Source organism: Erithacus rubecula, assembly GCF_903797595.1.
Source record: "Erithacus rubecula genome assembly, chromosome: 3".
Classification (NCBI taxonomy): domain Eukaryota; kingdom Metazoa; phylum Chordata; class Aves; order Passeriformes; family Muscicapidae; genus Erithacus; species Erithacus rubecula.
Window position 1 is genome coordinate 21,879,768 of NC_136689.1, and position 22,667 is coordinate 21,902,434.

At 36.6% G+C, this 22,667-nt stretch overlaps 1 protein-coding gene across 5 annotated transcripts in view; it reads left to right on the top strand.

Moving 5' to 3' along the window:
- Positions 1–22,667, top strand: part of CDK14 (cyclin dependent kinase 14) — a 337,412-nt gene that overhangs the window by 198,393 nt on the left and 116,352 nt on the right. For all 5 annotated transcript variants that reach the window (XM_079300341.1, XM_079300340.1, XM_079300342.1 and 2 more), the window contains 2 exons: positions 8,356–8,419; positions 18,149–18,197. In XM_079300341.1, the coding sequence (XP_079156467.1) occupies positions 8,356–8,419; positions 18,149–18,197 (113 nt within the window). The remainder of the gene's footprint in view (positions 1–8,355; positions 8,420–18,148; positions 18,198–22,667) is intronic.

The following is a 22,667-nucleotide window of genomic DNA, read 5'->3' on the forward strand; positions in this document are numbered from 1 at the left end:
ATGACTTGTGAGCCACAGGGTCCTTCTGGCAGAAAACAGCTGTCTTTGCAGAAAAGAAAACCATTCTGTTTGTTCCCAGACAGTAGAGACCTTCCAGCACAGCCAGCAGCAGCAGCTGCTTCTTCACATGTATTAACACCAGTTTCTTCCTCAGTGAGATAATTCCCTCTCTGTAACCTTACTTGAGAACTCACAGGCTCTGTCAATGCAAGAAGACCAAACTTTTCTCCTTGTAGAGGGAGAGAGAAATCTCTTGAGGTTAGCTAGAGTCTCCTACATGAATTTTCTTCACAGTCTTTTCCTGATCCACAGCTTCGAGGTCTACAAAAGCTTTCAAAATCTTTTCTCTTCTTACAAAGGATCAGTTTTCTCCTGTTGAGGTCTTGTATAGTTTCTGCAGCAACAAAGCAGATACCAAAGACCCTAAGTCTAGTTTAATGTCAGAATTTTTAAATTCTGATTATGGGATTGTTTGCTGATGGAAGGAGACTCCTGAGCAGAGATGGCTGGGAAAGCTGAAAGGACAGGTTCTCTGTTCTGCTTTTAGCAGTTCAGCATGGAGCATCCCTCACAGAGGTGCCACCTTTTCACTTTGGAGTTAAACAATCTCCTTTTACCATGCACATCAGTGTTTAACTAGCTTTTGATTTGCCAAAACTGCTGCATGGCTGCACTGGTTTGAGGAAAAGTGCAATGTCTGTCAGGAGTTTCCTTTTGCCCTTTTGCTGCTAATTCCGGATTGTGTCTCTACAGCCTAGGCCCCTCTATTTTTAAAATAAATTTGCCAAATCCTTCTTCCTAGTTTTTTTAGCATTCATCTCATTCACATAAACATTTTAGTAAGAATCACTAAATTTAAAAAGCAGTTTCTTCCACCATGTGAACTTTTATGGATGTTGTAAGTTACTAAAATAGGACCTTATGATGGAATGTGCTGCCTCCCTGTAGGAAGAGGATGTCACAGTCCTGTACGAGTTGTTTCACACTTGCTTTTTCCTCATTGTGAAATTTAGATTAAATCCTCTAGATTGTGCTCACTCCAGTTCAGTTTGGATTATGAACAGAATTTGTTTCTAGAAGTCATCCCATCAAATTGGAATAAACAGAACTCTTCCCTGGCTGCTGGCATGTCAAACCCCTGGTGCTTTGTTGTAGGGCTGGGGATTTCACAGTCTTGTCCTGATGCTCTGCAGTGCTGTGGCACTGGGGTGACAGTTCTGCTCCTCTGCTGCCAGCTGTGGCTCCCACTGGAGCAGAGCCTGGCTCTGTGTTTTTGGGCACTCTCCAGCCCCCTCTGTCTCCCTCGTGTTGGCACAGCTGCAGTGCTGTTTCTGCCAGGTCCCTCAGAAAGGTAGCTGTGGTTACCATGGGTATGAGGAGAATGATGGATTTACTTGTGCTGCAAATGGTATGGAAACAGTGTTGGGATAAATTTAACTTTGCTACGCAGACAGCTACTAAAATACTGTTTATATACATAAAGTAAGGATGGAAAAAATCACATATTAAAAAGGTTTCCTGGCAAGACTTCATTGTATTTTCCTCTATGGGGAAAGGAAGTTAAGAACAGTTGGGCCCTCTACTGTTTCAAGTACCTCATTTGTCATCCTTGACATAGCTAAAACAAAAATATTAGTTGAGCTTGATTTTTTTTTTCAAATGAATGTATGTTATTAGAATTTTGTGGGAGTGTTTTGCTTCCTTCATCCATACTGGCACATTAGCCCAAGGTTTTAAAATACAGCTCCATCATAAATCACTTCTGATGCTCAAAGGATGTGGTTCAATTACCCATATATAATGGAACTATGATATTCCACTTGATGCCTGAGTCAGGCTTTGTTGAGCCTCATTCTGTTCTTGCTGTTTCTTTTTTCACCTTAAAGAATAAAACTCAGTAACTTGCATTTTTTCACAAAGCAGCATCACTTTTCTTACAGCAAGAACAGGTTTATGGGGTTCATGAGGAGGTGCCTTCCCTCTTTTGTGTTGCTGTTGTGTCCCAGCCTCATCCTCTGTATAGCAGGTACTTCATAAGGCTAGTGAAAGAATTTAATAGTTTTTTTTTTTTTTTTTTTTTTTTTTTTTTAGTTTTTTTTGGGGTTTTTTTTTTGTGTTAAGATAATGCTTAAATAATTTACAAAATAACTTGCACAAGAAATACTCCAATTGGTTTGTTTTCTAACCAGCCTTGTTCTCTCTTAAATTCACAATTCCTATTTAATTTCCTGAATGCAGATAAAATTTAGAATATTCTTTTGCACATTACCATTGTGTATTTAAAATGGTGGCTATTTAATTTTTTTTTTTGTTTTTTGCCATGTGTCATCATTGTAAGGATCTTCTCATGACTCTGGTAGCATTTACACATAAGGAAGCAAAAAAATTACCAGCTGTTTTACACATAAAACTAAGAATAATAATTTGAAATTCTATATTTGTCTGTAAAGAATTCTGTGTTCTTGTTTAACACTTTTGTTCTGAAGACGAATCATACAAGTTATGTTTTCAGTATGCTTAATCTGTTGCATTACATTTTCTGTATTTTTAATCTGTTTCACTGGTATTTAATTTTTTGCCTGTGTGGGAATAATGAAGGGATATTTTGATGACAGTTGACTGAAAAAAAACACAGAAAGTTTGCTATATAAGAAAAATAATTTTACTAAAATATGGTTTTCAGGATCTGAACAAGGTCTTTATTGCTTTCCACATGGGAAGAGACTGCCTAGATTACACATTCTTACCTCAGTTGTTTTAACTTTGAATTGGCATGGATTCCTGGTTTAGGAACTTTACAATTTTTGCCATTGATTTAATGAAGTAAGGTTTTAGTATTCTAAATCTCAAGGACAATTAACAGGCATGTGGTCTTTACTTTTCATGAATCCAAATAAAAATATTCTTGCCATCTTAGCTGATAGACATTGTTTCTTTAGCAAAAAATGAGGTGACTTTTTCACTGCAGCTGTGAACCCTGGAACTTCCACAACATTCCCAAGGGTAAAATGTGTCTGGCCCCAGTCTAACAAACCAGTAAGTGTTTTACACAAATTAACAGATGTACAGGCCCTTATGGAAACTGAACTGCAAAAGCAAACCTCTAAACTCCTGATGGGAAGAAGTGAAGGAAATGATTGGTATTGAGGCAATTCAATTTCTGACTCTAGTTTTTGGATATTAAACTTGACACAGCTGTCACTGTTGAGCCCAGCAGGCAGTGGAAGGAAACCTTAGTGCTGTTGTCAGTCAGCAGACTATAGTCAGCATCCATACTGCACAGATAATTGCTGAATGCTTTTTCTAACCTGTTGTGCTAAAACCAAATGATAAGTTAAAGCATGCAGCTCATTCTTTGGTCTTCACTGCCTCACTTCTGCTAACACAGAACTTTTCCAGATTGTGAAAGATGTGGTTCAGATCTACCTGACTCTACTCCTCAGGCAGGGAATGTGGCCATAGGTGGATCATCTGGACAGATGGCTTGGCACCACTGCTCTTCCAGAGCAGAAATTCTGTGTTCAGAGGTGGCTCTGAGAGTGATGGAGCTGCTGTGGAAAACCCCTGGAACTCACACTGCTCCTCAAGAGGCAAATTTGAAGCAGTAATGCACTTTCCTCTAATGGAATGGAAAACACCTAACTTTTTGACTAAGTTGAAAACTTCATTAGATATATGTGTTTTGGAAGAATAGAACAGATTTTTCTTGAAAAACCAAACATCCAAAATCTACAAATCTCATTCAACAGAGATTGCTGATTTTGGAATGGTCTGCAATGCTTATTCTCTTCCTCTTTTGATTAAGTTCAGTTCCTTAAATAACTGTAGTCTCCCATGGTAGATCACAGACAAGGATTCACTACATGCAGTATATTTTACCCAGCAAACAGGAAGACAGGAAAAGAAATCTTGAACATCCTTCAAAGATACAATAAAATAAGAAAACATTTTTACATCCAGCTTGTAACTTTTCCCAGTTAAAATTCCAGGTCATTTTTCGACAAACCCCTCTTCTTTTATATGAAAAAAACTTGTGTTCTCCTGATGCTTTTTTCCCCCTAAACTTTGTTTGTCAAGTTGACTTAACATTAAAAAATTTTTAAATTCTGCATATTACTTAACCTGATTTACATAACTCTTGTCTAAGGAAAGACAGCTTATTTGCATTCTGGTCTTATCTCTCATTCTGCTCTGAATAATACCACAGGCTGCAGGTTCTTTGTCTTGTTGAAATCAAACCTTCACCTTTCTTGAGGATCATCAGCTCTAACAAGGGTTAAAGTGTTAGAGCAGTAATATGGAGCTTTGTATATTCAAAACCTGTAGTGTAAAGGGAAATGCTTTTCTGTATTAATTATGCCAGCAATTGGGAAAGAGTTGGTAGGAAAGATTTGCACTGCTGCTCATCTAATACGTGGCAATAACGTGGGATGGTTTTGCATTTGAATCAGAATACAGGACAACATGACTAATTGTGTTGGTGCAAAGCTCACTGTAAACTAATTATTCCCTTGTACACCAGGGAATGGTGAGTCCTTGCAAAACAACATGCTAACCCCCAAATTTTTCTTATATTAAAAAAATAAGGCAATGAAGTAGCCCTTGATGCATTTTTGTTGCATTTTTTAGGAAATCTTTCTATATCATGCTTGTGTATGGAGATTTGAACAGCAGGTTCTGTTTTTATAACTTTCTGCCAAACCCTAATGATATCAACTGGCAGCACAGGTATTTGACCCTCAGTACCCTGATGTATTGTAAATCTGTCATTTTTATATAAATAGACTTCTCACCATACAAATGGCATTGGAATCTGATCCTGATTTTTAATGGCAAGTCTCAAATGAGAATATCATTCTATATACATTTTCAGAGAATAAAAGAGCCCAGAATGTTGTCTGTGGTGTGGAACAGCAGTACCCCAGTAGATTTTGGACTCTTCTTTGCAGAAACCATAACCACCATGGTCTCTAGAGCACATTAACTGCATTCCAAATTTGAGAATTGTAGATTAGTCTTGTGTTAGTAATTCAATTTAAAGAAAATAGGATATTAAACAATGCAAGCTGAATGCTTACCTTGCTATCAGTAGAGAAACAAGTTAGTCTTATTTTTTCAAATAATTCTCAATGCTAAATCAAAGTTTTTTTCCTGTATTAAGTTGGGGCTTGATTGCCGTGGCAGCTGTTGTTATTTTCATGGTTTTGGAACATTAAATGGAAAGAAAAAATGTTAAAATGCAGAGGAGGCAGAACTCCTGGTGGCATGCTTGGGATGAGGAGTGGTGGACCATGAAAGCTGGGGCTAGGAGGTCACCTGTAAAATAACAGCTCCTGGTGTTCAGCTGTTGTCTGGGTCTGGATAATCAGTCTTCACTGCTAAGTGACAGTGTGTTCCAGTCAAACAGAGGACTGCTGGGTTTTCCCTTCCTCTGCACCTCCCCTGTCCATGTTGGTGCCTTAATTCTCTCTTGTAAGCTGCAAAACAAGGCAGACTCTTCTCCACAGTGGTGTTAAGTGTGAACCCTCTTTGCTTTGTTTATAGCAATGTCAAAACTCATTCTTTGGATTGCTTAATCCCACTCATCAGAATGGGATTGATTGCTGCTTAGGAGAATCACTTACAAGGTGATGCTTACAAATCTCTTCATGTTGACTTACCTGTGGGCAGTGACTGTTCCATCTTACCCAAAGGCACAGTTGTTTCACCTCTGCCCTCTCCTCCTGGTTTGTTGGCTGTCACATACTGTGAGTTTCTGTATTGCATATGCTAAAAAATCGTGTGGAAAAGTGTGATCTTTATAGTGTTTGTACCATGCATTAAAATAAAGTGTTTGGATCCTTGCCTAAACTGCCAAGTGTCTCTACCTTAAAAATTGTTTGGCTTTAGATGCTAGGAAACTCACAGTTGTTTTCAGCCTGACTGCTGCCCTTGAGAGAAGCTATAAATATTGTAGGTGATTTGAGTACTCCAATGCACAGAACTTGCTTGTAGCTGGCTCCTAGATACTGTGGTGGCAGATGTGCTAGAATATTATTAAATACATGGATTGGAAAACTAGTGAAACAAGAAACACTGAGTCAGGAGATTCCTTTAAAAAGTAAAAATTACAGATTTTGTTAGCTGGTTTTAACTTTCATGTGTACACTCCCATCGCTGCCTCCATCTCATCTAAAATAAAAGGCAAGTAAGAACATACCTTTAGAGAAATGTAGCTAATTTTTTTAATATTCAGAAAAAATATATTCATAATCAATATATCTTATTTAATAAGGGAATATCATTTTGATTCACTAAGAGGGCTTGCAAAGTTGAGAACCTTACTTGTAAATCAAAATTGATGCAAGAATCTCTGGTTTTGATGCACGGGCTCCCTCTCCTGGTCTCGGAGGTGCTTGGCACCAGGAGCTTGATTAATGCAGAAAGTAAGTGGAAGTTATTTGCAAATTGATTTTGTGACACAGTGTTGACAGTGTCTCCTAACTTCCTCAATGTTTAATGACAGCACTGTGCTCTCTCTAATAGCAATAATGAGATGAACACTGGTGTTGTGATGAATCAGGGTTGCAGGGCCAGGTTTATCTTATTCAAGTGCCAATTAAGGCATCACAAGGACTGAAAGAAATGTTCTACAAACAATATTTACAAATAAAATCAGTGAATTTGCATACCTAAATAACTATGTGAATGTATACTCTATAGTTGCACTGATACTGTCACCTTTGTCACCTTAGTGCTCTGCTTTCCCCTTCTACTGATCATACTACACAAAGTTATACTGTTTGCCTATTGTATTTGATTGTGGACAAAAAATATCTTTGGATTAATATCCTTAGATTAGAAAAATATGACTACTTTAAACTGTTCAACAAAGGCCTTAGACTCCTAAAGCAAACCTCATAGGTAAAAATTTTATCTATTTTAGAGGTCACTTAGTTTTGTCTCAAGTTTTTATTCTCATTTCTAAATTTAATTTAATAAATTTCTGGCAGAGTTGAAGAAAAACTTTTTGTGTTTTACCTTGCCAGTCTTGCTTCTAAGAATTTTTTGGCAGTTTGAATTTATCAACATGAACAAATGTTTACACAGCTTAAGAAATGAAACAAGTATTCTGGAGTGGTGTCCTTCCTTTAATGCTCCTAATTCATGTGTATATCACACCAAACAAAATTAAAATAAATCTCTTCAGTTCCAAATTATTTGGAGTAGATGTTGTTTCTCACATTTTTTGGACCAAAGATTTTCATGCTAACTTTGGGCTTGCTTCATGCTGAGGCAAGTGACCACAGAATGTCACCTGAAGTTATGCAGGTCCAAAAGTTTTATTCAAATGACCTGCAGTGCAGATAGGGGCAGAGCTGGGAAGGGCTTTGTACATTAATAATGCAAAATAAGCACCAGACTAATGTGAATTACTTTCATTCAGAATATCAACCTTTTATTCTAGGGCTTAAACTTATAACAAACATTCAAAATAATCTAGCATTTTCATTCATGTTAGAAACTGACTATAAATTTTTGAAAAGAAAGGTCCTACTAGTGAAATATTAAATTCCATGGTTCATTCAGAATTGTGTTTCTAGTTAATTTAAGTGTTCCTCCTGACTTTACTTAAAGCAAGTCTTGACAGTTATATGTTATGAAGCAAAACCAGGTTTGGGAGAAGTACTTACAGCAGTTCTCTCACTTTAATTACTACTTGTGTCAAAGGCATGGAGAGTGAACTTTTCATGTGAACAGAGAATATAAGATGCATGTGAGAAGTGTAAATACTTTAATGCTGGAAGTTGGTCTGACTTACATTACAAGAAGGAGGACAGTGAATAGAAACAAAGCATAATGCATGAGTCAGTAAAGTCTGTATCTCCTAAGAATTTACTATTTTTAAGTGTATTGCATCCACATTAAAATAACAACTCTTTGCTGTGCATTCTTGTTCATGACACATTCTTGATCATCCTCTTTATCATCTTTGTAAATCTTCTATCCTAGAATCTATTCATTATCTTTTTATCTTATTTAAGTTTCTAGGGATTTAAGTTATTTCTGAGTTAAATTGTGTAGCCTCTGTGACACCAGTGCTTTCAGGTAGCTTGGTACTTGTCAGTGAAAAGCAGCTTTAACATCTCTTGGTTAAACAGGCAGTGTGACAGGAACACAGCACTCCCACCTGCTTCACAGACTCCTGTGGTACCTTGGCAATGTTGTAATCATTTAACCTTTTGTACCTTCTTCCTCCTCCCCATCCCCACTTAAGATGCCTGTTTGAAGTTTAGATTGTGCTTTCTACAGTGCTATGACTTGTTAAGTCTTTTCCACTAAAACAATGTGTTTTTGGGTTTTTTTTCTGCACAGGTACTTGGAACACCAAATGAAGATACGTGGCCTGGAGTCCACTCTTTACCCCACTTCAAACCAGGTAGGTTGAAGCACCAAGTTCCTCCAAATTCTCTCTCTGGAAGTACACACAACAGAGAGAATTACATCCCTAACCACAAGTGAGGAAAAGGCCTGGTGTGCAGTGTGTGAACTGTAATCCACTTCAAGCTACTTTCTTTTTATTGTGCTCAGAGAGATTTTCTTTCATTTAATTTCTTTGCTTTCTTTTTGTTTTCTTCTTTTTGTTACATATGAGCCCTGATCTGCTTGCATTCCTCAGCCATTGAGCATTGTACCTTTCAGACTGCTAGTGTGCTGATCCTCTATCAGGGTTACTTTTCCAACAGAGTACACCGAACTTTGACAAATATAAAAGAAACTAAACATTAGAGAAAAGAAATTGTGAAAGCTGAAGTTATTACTAGATCATCTATTAGTATCTTTCTGCAAAGGCTCAATTTTTTAATATGTGTTGTATTTGCAGTCACCATACTCTATAACCATCCTTGAAAAACTGTTTCACCATCTGATAACTTTTTGTGAGAGAGTTCAGTTTGTCTCTGAGAGAGTAGGAGGATGTGCTATATATATAATATATATATATAATATATATATATTCATTATGCTATATATGTATGCATGTTTATGTATGTAATATATGTAGTCTTGTGAACTTCTGAGTGGAGATCTATGAAATATGTTTTTTCAAACATGGCAAAGCAGGTGAAGGAGTAGGTAGATGAGTCAGAGGAGTTGTAAAGGACAAATAGATCTAGATAGCTCTCAAAATAAGAGAGAGAGAAACAAATTTATTGTAGGGCTTACCCTGAGAGAGACATAAAGCCTTGAAAGAAAGGAATGCAGATTCTTGCTTTTCGGTCTCTATCCTACTGCTGACTTACTGCTGCATAGTGAAATCACACTCTAGTGCTCTCTAGTGAATTAGTAGAAACTTCTTTGACAGTCTTTCACTGAAATACTAAAAATGCTATGGTGTTCTTCTCTTAAACAGTGTTCCATTAAATTTACAAACTTTTGTGTTTCTTGTTCTTGAAGGGTGGGCAAATACAGAATACTTACAGCAATGCAGTGGTCTGTAAAAGCAGCCCAAAAACATTGGTTTTAGCAGAATAGTAAAGAGAATGAGAAGGCCTGAAGGTGTCAGTGACTGTTCTTTGGGTTGGTTTGTTTTTCTTTTTCTGTGAAATACAGGAAAGTTTTGAACAGTAGATGGCAGCCAAGAAATTTCCTGGTTTCATTTTTCCATTTGGCTTCCAAGTGTGTCAAGGGATGTGGGTTTATTACCACAGAAGAACATCAGGAAATAAATCCACTGTAGGCACTTCATTAAATCTAATTTTTATATAGGCATTGTGTTAGAATTGCTCTTATTTTCTCCATCCTAGACTATTAATTTTTTCAGCTATGAATACATAATAATTATAGGGTGGGGAGAGGAGAAAAGGTGCCTTCACAACAGAAAATGGTCACTCAGTATTTTCACCATTTCTGCATGGTGCAGTCTTTGTTCTCTCAGATCCTTTCCTTACATCTGTGAAGTATGTAGATTTGTGAGTCAGAGTAATCACTATTATTGCTGGCAATAATTTCATCTTTTCAGGGCCTGTTAATGCAAAGCACTTAATTCCCTTACACTATGGAGGAGTTTAAAAAATAGTTTATAGTTTATAGCTTAAAAAATGCTGAGCACATTAAATGCCTGTGGATTTGGGAAGACTATTGAGAGTTAAAACAGAATTTCATTGTATTGTTTGCATACAGACTTCAGTAACTAATTTTCACCCTGTGATTTGATAGGGCCCAGTCTTGTGCTGCAGAGAGCTAATCACAGTTTACTAGGAGAAACATGTCTGAAAAACATGGTATTAGTCTCTACTACAGTGGTCAAGGGTCTTGATTATTATGGAAAGCATCCAGTGCTTTAATAACTATGATTTCTGACATTTTAATATGCAGGAATATTTCTGGGCCTGTATAAGAAATATGTTCCTAAAACTAGTTGTGAGTGACTCTAGGTCATTTAAACTCCTAACCTAGGTGACTTTAACAGCTTATAATAATGAAAATAAAACTGTCATAGTTTTGTTTGTCATTTGAAAAGTCAGAAAACAACTTGTATTTCATCTGTCTGCTTTGAGATTACTTACTGTCTTACAAGTGCTCCAAGTAATAGATAAGATATTTAAAGCTAAAAGTTGGCCTGGTCTTTAAGCTTTCTCTGTGCTGCAGCCTCCATCCTCTCAGTTTTGTCTGGAAGCACAGACACACATGCACATATGTCCTGCTTAGTAAGTTACTTAAGGATAACCTAAATAATACATTTGAGAGGCCTGAAATACTTCAGGAGTATTTCAGTAACTTTTCAGTCACTTTGAAGCTGTTATGGATGCTGTAATCTTGTGAGGGTCTTCCTGTACTCAGGAATCACCATTTCATTGGTTTCATCACCAATAAAACCCAGCCATTCTGGGTCCCTGTGAAAGTAATTATCTGCCCTCAAATAGGAAAACAGTTTGAGGGAATTGTGAAAAAGTGCTAGTTGCTGTTTCAGTAGAATCTTGATGTTTCAGCCACATGAGGAGCCCCATGGTACAGGCTGTTGGGCAGAGACACTTTAAATGAATGTGATTCCCCTAGATTTGAAGAACATGTTTTCATTATTCACTCTTTTGGTGCAATACTTTAGGAAATATTTAGATTTGCTGAACTAAAGCAGATTCAAACATCAATCATATTACTGGACCTGTATCTCCAGGAATTAATTAGCTAATTCATTAATTATGTCTTATCTAGATGAGTAGAGGTGAAGCAGTATCCCCAAACAAGCTGCTTCCTTGCCAGTCTTGTGTCAGAGTCTTCCTGATTTTTTTGTGCATTGTGTTCTTCATTGTTATTAAATCTCTAGGTGTTTTTAGTCTGGAGTCCTCTCAACTTTCTCTCTCCAGCCATTTTTCCTGGACTGAGTCCTGTCCAAAGGATAAACCTTTGGATAAATATCTACACTAAAGTCAAGTTTTCACTTTTCTGAGATTCTCAGTTAGTGTTTGGGACTGATGATGTGTAACCTCCATCCTGGGAAGTTGAGATTTATGAGGAGGTGCTTTCAGTGAGTAAAATGGGAGAAGGTAAGATAGGGTCACAATAGAAGATAAATGAACTGTGTGTAGCAATGAAGAGATAGTAATGGTCAAGAAGAGGAAGGAACTTGTTTGGAAGATGGAAAAAACATGACAATGCTTTGTAATGTTCACTGTGCATCATATTTTTACAATACTGTTTCTAGGTGAAAGAAAGTTAAATATTTAAGCTTGGGCTGGTGGTGTAGGGGCCTGAACCTCACAATGTTCAACAGATGATCAGATACAACAGAGAGTAACACACCTGAAAAGGTGCCTTTATGAGACAATGGAAACATCCATCTGCTGAGCACTGATTTTTAAAAGAGAATCCCTAAGGCTGGGATGAAAACAGGAAGAGTCTCTCCTTAAAGAGAAAGCAGAACACAAACAGAAACAGTGAGGGAAAAGTATTCATAGGAGATAGTACATAACATGGATTTTGCCAAGGGTTGATAAGTACTTAGTGGATTTATTAAAAAAATCACAAGTCTATGATGGACAAAACCACTGCAGGCTGATGTTCTAACTCAGGAGTTCTACTTTACTTCCCAGGTGATCAATAAATACAGATTTGCTTTAGAAACATGATCTGCCTACATGCATCTTAACAGCTGATTGACAGGCAGATTTTTTTTCCTAAGTTTTGAGTCTCCTTTTAGAGTAGGGCTGGACTGAGAGACTGAATTCCTTTGGCACAAATATATGAACATACTGTGTATAAGAACATATGGCTTCTCAAACTTTCATAGCAGATTTTCCTATAGAGTTTCTCTAAAGCCTGTCAACATTTTGCTACATTCTAAACCAATATCTTGCTTGTTTTCATCTGCACTGATGCCAGGGAATGTTCCCAGGTGAAGTGGAAGCCTCTGCTGTTAGACTGTCAGAGCAGCCTCTGCTGTGCCTTTACCTCATGGCAATTAGCACTTACAGATAATTAATTCCTGGGCATTAGGAGGTTTTGTTCCCTGTAAGAAGTGCCCATCTCCTGTTCTGGAGGATGAAGTGGGAGGTGCTGCAGCAGTGCCACAGGACAGTGATGGTGTCTCAGCCAAGCTCATTTAAATTACTGGTGTAGATGTAGTCTTCAAGAATTTGAGTACCTGAAGAAAGGAGGGCTACTTGTGAAAAAGAATTAACTTCTAATTCCTCCCCCTCTTTTGCCAAAACTAAACTGTATTATTTAGTGTTTCTTTAATCTTGGTATCCACAACCCAAGGGAAGCAGAGCTGTCAGTGTTTTCACCATTCTTTAAATGGAATTACATTAATATGAAAAGTTAAAGTAACTTATGTATGCAGAGGAGACAAGGTGAGCTCTGCTAAAAGGTGGAACCATTTAATGTAGGACTCCAATGCTGGGTATTAAAATTACATTTTCTACTCATCCTCAGGAGGGAGTTTAGGAAACAGCTGATATTCTTCCTCTTCACACAAACTGTGCTCTTCTAAAGCAAATGGAAGGGAGAAGAGAGGATGGGATGGAGGGGAGGGAGTTGTAATTTTTATGAAGATGTTTGGCATACAAAACTCCAAAGTCTAGCTCATGTATTTGATAAAACTCCAGTTATAACTGAACTTCAGTAAAAACAAATTGCACATTAGTGCTGCAGATATTATAGTGCTTGAAATTTTTCTTGTCAACATGGACGCTTGTCTTTATATCTTTAGCTAACATAATTTGAATCATTTTAGCATTGAATCTTTACTAAAAATTGTATATGTCTTATATATCACAATACAGTGTTAGTCATGTTAGACTTTTAAATGAAATGTAAAGAAAACCCTTTAAAAGAAATAATGAATTAGACTTTTCAAAATATTAATAATGGTGATGTTTAAATATTTGCATTTAAGATAATCACATTTAGTTTTAAATAGAGAAGAGCATTAATCAAGAAAAGCATATTAGCCATCATGTTTTGAATAACAACATAAAAAATGCCTTGAAGTCAAACTGCATTTTAAGTTCTTTGGTTTAGACTAGAAGCTGATTATCAATACTGTTAAAAAGAAGCTAAAAATCAAAATGTATTCTGCCTCTAATTCCTTCTGTAGCTTTCCTTGCCTATCTTAGGTCCTTTCACAGCAAATGTGGCAAAGGTATAATAGTTCACTTGTTTTTCTGGCTGATAAAAGAAAAAACCCTCATCTTGTTTTATGTTACTTAAAATGCAAGTGCTTGTATTTTCAATTCTCACAGCAGAGCAGTATTCCTGCAGTGGTCTGCTAATAAGCTCACTAGTGAGTTCTGCTGGAGCTCTCTTCTGTTTGAGCCTGCCCTTGGTGCAGGGCTGTCAGATGGAGCGTGTTCATCAGGCACAGAATGATGTTTGCAGAGCAGAACAGGTGTGGGCACACAAGTGGGTATGCACATACAACAGTGTTGCTGTACAGTAGCTGTCTAAAGGAAATAAGAGATAGAAAGAAAGAAAGAAATATTGGTTTTTTTACAACCACTTAGTACTGCTGAATTTAATGAATGAGCTTTCTGGCCAGGCTTTTTTTTTTAGGTTTTTTTTTTGGCCTTCAAACTGGCCCAAATTTGGAAGCAGTTGTTTTAAAAACATAATTTTTTTCGATGCATCAAGTTTGTCAAATTACCTAGCTGAAGTAATTCCCTCCCTCTCTGGTTCCTCATTTTTGCTTCCATTTTGCAGTCTTTACCCCAATAGCCTCTTGACATGCTAGCCCAGTCCATTTGGAGACTCTTGGGACATTCTGAGAGTAAAAATTCAGCTGCAGGAAGAGGTTGCTACATCTTTCCAATAACAAACAGGAATATTAGATATTAGCTCTTATTTATGCTGTCCTATTAAGGTGTCTCTTTACACTCCTTTTGATTGTGGACATGCCACTTAGTCAAGATTTGCCTACCTTGGCCTTCTAAGAAGCAAACAGCAAAAAACTTTAAGGTGCTGTGCAATTTAAACAAAACTATCTTCCTCATAAGCAAAATTCACCTTTTACTAGGTGAAATGACAGCACCCATGTGAAAAGCCAGCTCTGTAACAGTGAGACATAGCTGGTAGTGAGGAGGATGACTGCATATTTATATAAAAATGCAGAGGATCAAATTTTGTTTCCTGATTTTTTTCCCAAAAAATTGGCAAATACTCAAGCGTCTGTGTAAAGGAAATTAAAATAGCAATTTTTACATTAAATTTCAGATGTGATTCCTGTGTTGGCCTCCCAGAGTTTTCATTCAAACACACTTAATAACAATAATCTAAAAATATTTGAACTCCAGTATATATACCTACAATTTGAACTACAAAATTTCAAAATATATCTGAGATCAAATCCTGATCTGTAAACCTACAGTTTCCCATGTTTCTTTAATCTCTGCCTGATGAGGGTGAGCAGCTGCCTCAGCAAGGTGGTGCACCTTGTGTTCTTGAGAGTGGTTTGCATGTGCTGGAGGATGGCTGGGTGGGTGGCTGGTCTTGTGAGTGTCTGCATGAAATTTTCACATGTGCATGTTTCCTTTCAGTTCTGAGGAAGAGGAATTAAGTTTTTGCTCCACAGGGTTTCTTCCACAAGAAAGATTGGATTGAGGTTGTGATTGCCAGTACTGTTGACTCTCAGTATGTCAGGCAAAGATTTATTTTGTGGAGGAACATTCATGGTAATTCTGCAGAACTCCCAGTCTCACATGCAGACTTATATTACTGTTCTTTATGAACACATCAGTGGTAGCTTCTGAAAAACAAATACCAAAGCTATATGCTTGGAAGTATCACAGAATGTAATTTTGTGCAGTCGGTCACAGACATGTATAGCTTTAGATTTGGTTGTTTTACATCCATTAAGCAGTAAAGGACAGGCATTCATACAGGAGTGTGAGAGTCACTCTGAAAAGTGACTCAGAAGCAAACTTGGGGGTGTAATTGTGAGACTCAATTCTGGTTCTGTGATAAATTTGGCACAAGCAGGAGATGGTCAGATAAAAGTTGTGAAGGTGCCTCTTTTTTGCCTATGTTGGGGCTGCAAGTTTGGTGGGTTTAGGTATGTAATGTTGTGGTTTAATAGTTCAGGACTTGAAAAACTGCACCATGGTGGAGCAGCTCAAGGACAAGATTCTTGTAGCTTCTCTGTTATGGCAACTCTGAAACCAAAATCAGCTGGTTTCACTGCTTCCTTATTCTCTAAAGGATTAACTCAGAAAAATATTATGAGCTGGCATATACATGTGACTAGGCATAATTAACACAATAGTCACAGGTAATTATCTTGTCCATGAGAGTCAGTAAGACTCTGGTTGGAGCCATGGCCACAAAACTGTGTAGAAAATTGTGAGCTGTTAATTTATCAATGTGTGGTTTCTTTCTGCATAAAGCATGTAAAGTAAGCAGCCTTTAATCTGCTTAAGAGTTGATACCAATAGTTAGGAGAAGCATGGTTTGCAGTCTCAGCATATTCAATAAATTTTGAAATTAAGGACTATAGACTAAACATTTGCCTCTCTATAGACAGGGTTTTGCCCTCTCCTTGTCTTCCCCTTCCTTTTTCCCTCTCCTGACTGAAAAATATGATGTATAAGGTAATTACTTAAAAAGATATTTAGACTGGAACTGTAGACAGCAAAGTAAGATCCCTTTGAGAAGTTTGTTTTGCTCATGTGTGTCCCTTATAGCATTTACATAACTGGTTCCAGTGTATCATTTTTTCAGTAAAAATTCATCTGGTATAGCAATAGTTTTTCAGGTTTTTTGCAGAACTGGAACAGATCTCTGGGCATTAAAATCTTAATGCAATTTGGCCAAGTGGTTGACTCTTGGGCTTTCCTCCCACAGTAAAAATAGCTTAAATTGATCAAAATAAACACCAGATAGTCTGGTCAAGAAAAAATATGTTTTATATGATACTTCTCAAATGTTTTAAGTGGAAGTAGCTCTGTTGAAATCAGTGTTGCTTTGCCAGTTTGAACCAGCTCAGTATCTGACCAAACCATATTGCAGAATGGCAGATAAAATCAAAATCTGTCTCTCTCGAGGTCCAGGTTGCCTTTTCAGCAGTGCTTCAAGTCAGTTCAATTCTCTTTCCACCCAGACTTTTCTGCACAGAAACAGATTAATGTGCAAATTTGCAGTTTATTAGCTGAACTCCCATGTGTATCTCAGACATGTTGTTACACAGCACTGTCAAGCTGCATTTTATTTTTCAGTCTCTTGTCATAAATTAATTGACAGTGTTATGGTTGGACAATTTATTTCATATGAAAAGTTTTTCTTTTTTTTCCAATTTTAATGGGTATCTGTTTGCATATATGCATGTATTTAATTCCTTTTTGCAAATTGAAGGGTTATAGTCGTGTAGCTTCCAGTTTCCAGTACACTTGTCACACAGAACTAAAAGTGAGTGATTTCATTTCTTTAACTGCATCAGTATGGCTAAAGCAACAAAACTCATCAACATGAAGTGGCCCACAGACACAGTTTGCAGGTCTACTGATTATCAGTAACTTCCAATAGTGATTTCAATGAGATTTAAAGCTTCTGCATTTGTCTTTTTAAAGGGGAAAAAAGCCCTAAAAAATTGGTATAAGAAAGAAAATCAAAGCATCCACATTGACACTAGGATTTTTCTTCTGCCTTGGTTTTGGCATCCTTGGGACTGACTGTGTATGAAATGTACATGACAGCTTTAGAAATAATGCAAGCAAGTATACAAATACAGGAATTTGAACACAATCCCTTTGACGTTTTCACTTGCAGCTGTTTTTCACAGTAAGATGCATGTATATCTGTGTGCATATATTTAAAAAATGCTATTGCAGCTGTACAGTGAGTCTAGTAAATGCCATGCACATGGGTGAAAGGAAGCAAAATTTTTCATTTATTTATTTATTTGACTTTATGAAGTATTTTGTAAGTTTAAATTTCTGCACAGCAACTAATGCAATCATGTCAGGGTAGCTGGTCATGGTGAGCACCTGACTACATGGCAGGATTTCCATGTAATAAGTCTCCATGGAAAATCTTGCACTGTTCTCCAGCTGAACTAGTTTGTTGCTACCTGAGAGGCACTTAGCTCCTGTTCAAGAGGCTGAGGAAGGACTGACCCTTCATTTCTGCAGAAGCTTACATAGCATCTTCCCTTTTCAACTAGAGTCCTACTGCAGATCAAGCATCTTCTTGGATATGAGTGGGAAAGTGCTTGTATCTGAACTCAAGAACTTAATGTTTGAGTAAACAAGCTGACATTGTACTTGTTACTTCTGCTCATTATTTATATGTATTCTTTAGAAAATGGACTTGTGTGTCCATCATGACAGAGACCCACGCTCACTCATCATCCTGAGAAGCATAAAAATATAACAGGAAGGCTGTAGAGAATTGTTTTTGTCATGAAGAAGAAAAAACCACTAGATTTCAGGGTTCCTTTTTTCCTGTAGCAGTCAAAAACTACTTTAGAAATAATTGTAAAATTTTCCATTTCTGGTGATGCCACAGAAAATGAGCTTTAGGTCATGCTGGTTTGAATTGATTTGGTTTAACAAGTTCGGGGCTTTTTGGTATTAGTGTTTTATTTTAGTATTTTTTCTCCTATTTGTATGTCAGTTGCTCATAGGTTAGTTTTCTTTCCTTGGTTTAGTGAAGTAATTGAATATGCTTCTTTTTCTTACAGAACGGTTTACACAGTACAGCCCTAAAAACCTTAGACAAGCATGGAACAAGTAAGTTTTTTTTTCATTTGCACTTTTGGCTCTTCAAGGATATGCTGAAGTTATCATATCTAACATAAAATGGCTCTGTTATTTTCAAATAAGCCAGATATGAATTGCCAGTTTTTTGTAAATAGGAAGAAACTTCACAGTATAGTAATTTATTCTTGGGGGTGTTACTTGGCAAGTGAATTGAGCTCCTGGAGAAATATTGTGTTATTGCTTTGGGCCATCAGTTTGGAATCTTGTTTTCTCTGTTCATCTATAAAAATTAGGAAACTTTTAAATAATGTGTTTCTAATCCACTTTTGAGTGTTGTTTCCACATAACCATCCCCTGTTGCCAGGTCCATCTGGTCATTGCTGTGAGCTGCTGACCAATCTGTTGTCATCTTAATTAGAAATTAAGAAAAGCAATGAAAATTCATCACATTTTTTTCCCTTTCAATGTTTCCTGAATTTGGTCACATTTACATCAGATGGACATTGATATAGAGGTATTATGCTCAAACCTGAAGAGCATTCAGATTGAATACCACAATACTGCCATTATTCTAAGTAATCATCTGTGTAAAGTTTGCTAGAAGATTTCTCAGCACATGTAGAATCTCTGTAGACAGCATATTTGGACTGTACTGTCTTAAGCAATTAATATCTTTTATATTTTGAGGAAGGCATAGAGAGCTTGAATTGGATGATTTCAGCTATGTCAACAACTTGTCTTGCCAGAAAAGCTGTTAGAATTTTTCTCCACTCTCTTTTGACCAAAAGTTCTGCAGCAAGGCTAAGCCTTTGCTGTACCAGCACTGCTGTTTTCTTCCTGGTACTAATTCAAAATTTTATTTTTGCTAGCAACTGGCTGTCTAGTTGGTAGTTTACCAGGGACTTCAAGAGATTAATCAGCAGGAGACTGTAACATCTCTAAGTTCACCACTGTAATGGAAGATACAATATGTTCTGGTGAAGAAACTTCCTTCGTGTAAAGGAAAAAAAATTATTAATAGAGTAGAAATCCAAATGCTTTTTCAATATCCTTATTTATTAGCAATGAAATGTGTCTACAACTTCAAAATCTATAGCATGGTCACTTTTCCAAAATGTGATTAGGTTTATATTCACTTTGCCATTCTATTACGTTTTTTCTCTATCTGCTCCTTCCCAAACTCATTTGGTCCAGTGTTTTCATTTTAAACAAACAAACAAAAAAACACTTTTTGAAATTGTGGTTGACTGAAGGAGGAAGAATCTCTTAATATAGAAGGACTGTTGTTAAAAATATTTTGGCATTAAATGTTGAATGTAGTACCATTAATGTTTGTCCTTTGAGTCAAAACCTGTATTTCTGTAGTTCCAGGCATCTTCCATGACCCTGTATCTCACCTTGCAGCACTACTGGGTTCTCCTTGGCTCCCAGTTCCTGCAGTGAGAAATAAAGCTGGCACTGAAACCAGTTCAGGCCTCCAGGAAGGTTAAGTGTTACCAGCCTGCATTAATTGACTTTCAATAGTCCATAGAAAAGCTCCTGGCTTGTCCAGCTCAATCTAGGAGCCTAATTTGGTGGCTTTTGAGTCCATCTCCTGTTTACTGCAGAGGGAACAACAGGAAGATTGACTCCACTTATATTTTGTAAATATCTCTGACCATTTTGCCAATTGCAGTCCTTGCAGACATCTTAGAATGTTTGACTGTCCCTCAGTCTTACTGCTTGGAATAAAATTTAATTTCCTGAAAGTCACAGCTTTCCTTTTAAAAATTAAGTCACTATAATGGTCTGTATCCTGTCCTTTCACAGTCAAAAAAATTGCAAGTTGATTTTTTCTTTAAAAGTACTTAACAAAATCCAAAAGCTTGAAAGAAGCAATCATATTACAGCATAGGCAATTAGATCTGGATTGGGAAAGAAGGACAAGGAAACTAATATTGATTTGAATGTGCTTGCTTGGAGGCATCTATTTGCCTAAGTAATGTGAATAGATACTGGCATGCTATTCCATCCATCCTGAAGGCCTGGGCTGAAGTCTTTTTTCTGTATTTTAAGAGCAGCTGGATTATTAAAATACAGCACTTATGTATTAACAAGTACAATAATTGGTTTGAATTTGAGAAATTGCTGTCTTATATTTCCTTTGAGACCATTGCATGAAATTTCTCTTTTCATAAAATACCACAAAAAAGAACAAAAGCCAGTTTGCCTAAAACAGCTTCAGTCTCTGAGATTTCATTATTGACACAAGTTCTGATCACATCACAAGCTGACTCAAATAAGACCAGAGCTTTCTAAATTCTATGAAACCTCTTCAAAAATATTTATACATTTTCAATGCTCTGTGCATAAAGGATTTGCAATTTTTCAGCATAAATGAAGGGATTGAAAGCAATGACAATACATACAGTTCAGTGCTTCATATGGATGTTTCTACTATAAAAGGAAATATTCAGTGCCTCAAAATTATGTATCATTTACATTTGAATTGTAAAGGGCTTTCTCTTTTTCCAGTGTAAATCTTTATCTGTGTGCTGTATTAAAGCTCTGTTTGCTTGCACAGCTGTAGTTAAGGATGTATAAACATTTCCATTATAGACATCATATTCCCAAGGGTTTATAATCCAGCTGTAAAATTTAACACATGGATAGACTGATTCATTCTAGAAATTTTCTTTCTTTCTTATCATGTTTCAAAAAGCAGCAATCTCCAGTCTTAAATTTAAAAAAAAAGAAACAAAACTTTTCTAACTTCCTGATTTAATTTGTGGAAGATTTTTGGTGACACAAAATATGTCCCATACATAATTATTTTAAATGCAATGATCATGAGACCTGAAATGAGGATAAAAGCATACAGCCTTTTGTTTTTAAATATGCATTGGTTTTGGTACAGATTTACTTCCTCTCAGCATCTTAGTGACTTTGAAAGATGTACCTTAAAGAGCAATGTTTATGATCTTGTAAGGATTTTTATGTATGCTTTAACTTCTATTGATTCAAGGTCCCATTACTGCATTTTACACGGGAGGAATTGCAATGCAAAAAAAAAAAAAAAAAAAAAAAAAAAAAAAAAAAAAGGAATTTTCACATAGAAACTTCCATAGAAACTGTACAGCAGTGACATTGAACTTCATGCTCCCAGATTGGAAGAGAACAGCTTTAGTTTTCTAAACACAACAAAGTTTCACTATCTCCTGTTTCATCTTTCAGGCACAGGCTGATCCTTTATCTTGTTTATATACATGTTTTGAAGTCATGGCATGCAAGGGTGAGAATATGGGTTTGGAAGCCTTCAAAGAGGCTCTTTCCTCAAAATGTACATTTTAATTCAATTTATGTAAGGGGAGGTCAGGAGGAGGAAAAATAATACTCTTCCAGTATCTACAGAGCCAGCTTCATGTCTGTAAGGCCAAAGGAAGAGAAGCAAAAAAAACTCCAACCCCAAACCTTCCAAAACATCACAGGCACTAGTTGGAGGGCAAAATAATTGCAGCTGACCAACATCAGCTTCCACAAGATGATTTTAAAGGAAGAGCAAGATGATGGAATGATATTGGACACAAGTCAATTGCTCTTTAATTCCTGGTCTAGCTGGAAATTATTTAAAAGCATGGAATTTGACAGCAATGACAAAGTGAAACCCAGCAGGATCATTACATAAGTCAGATCCCTTAAATTCTTAAAATAGAATTGGTTATTATTAGAGGTACTTTTGGGAAGTGTTTGAAGCAAATAATATAACTTTCACATATAGCAAATTAAGTTATTTGGAGACTTCAACACTGAATTTCTTTACTGGTTGATAAAATACTTAAAGATTATAGAGAGTATTTACTAGATAAGATGGAATCTACAAATTTTGGAGTAATGCTTATAAAGTTAGGAAACAAAACTTGCATTGATGTTTGCTTTATCTAGTATGGAGCTTCACCTACATAGCATGACATAACATACTGTGGAATGTAATTATAAAATACTGGTCTAAAAAGAACTCAGATGTGGTAATCTGATCTTCCTATAGAGCTCATAATGAATTATATTTTCACTTTTTTCCCTGAACTTTTCTGTTCAATTATCTCTACACAATAAAAACCAAGAACAGCTCTGCCTCCAGAATGCAATGCAACCTCTTTCAATTTGCAAAAGCTTCTCCATCATAATAAACCCTTACAGAAGAATAACAAAAGAGAACTAATTATCCTTGTGTATATTTGGTAGGATATAAAAAGCTTTTTCAGACCCTTCTGTCATAATGGGTTGTATTGTGAGAAATTAGGTTGGAAAGAAAAGGTGCTGTTGAAAACAAATTCTGCTCTGCATAAATGGGACTACTACTTTGTAATTCCCCAACGTGGCTGTATTTATTATATAAATAACACTTTATTCTCACCAGCCCCACTGCTGAGGATTTCTTCCTTTAACAAGATGGCCTCTGTACTTGAGACCTCCCTTTCTGAGGCCAGGGTGTTTAAAAGTTGCATTCCAGGATGGACTGGC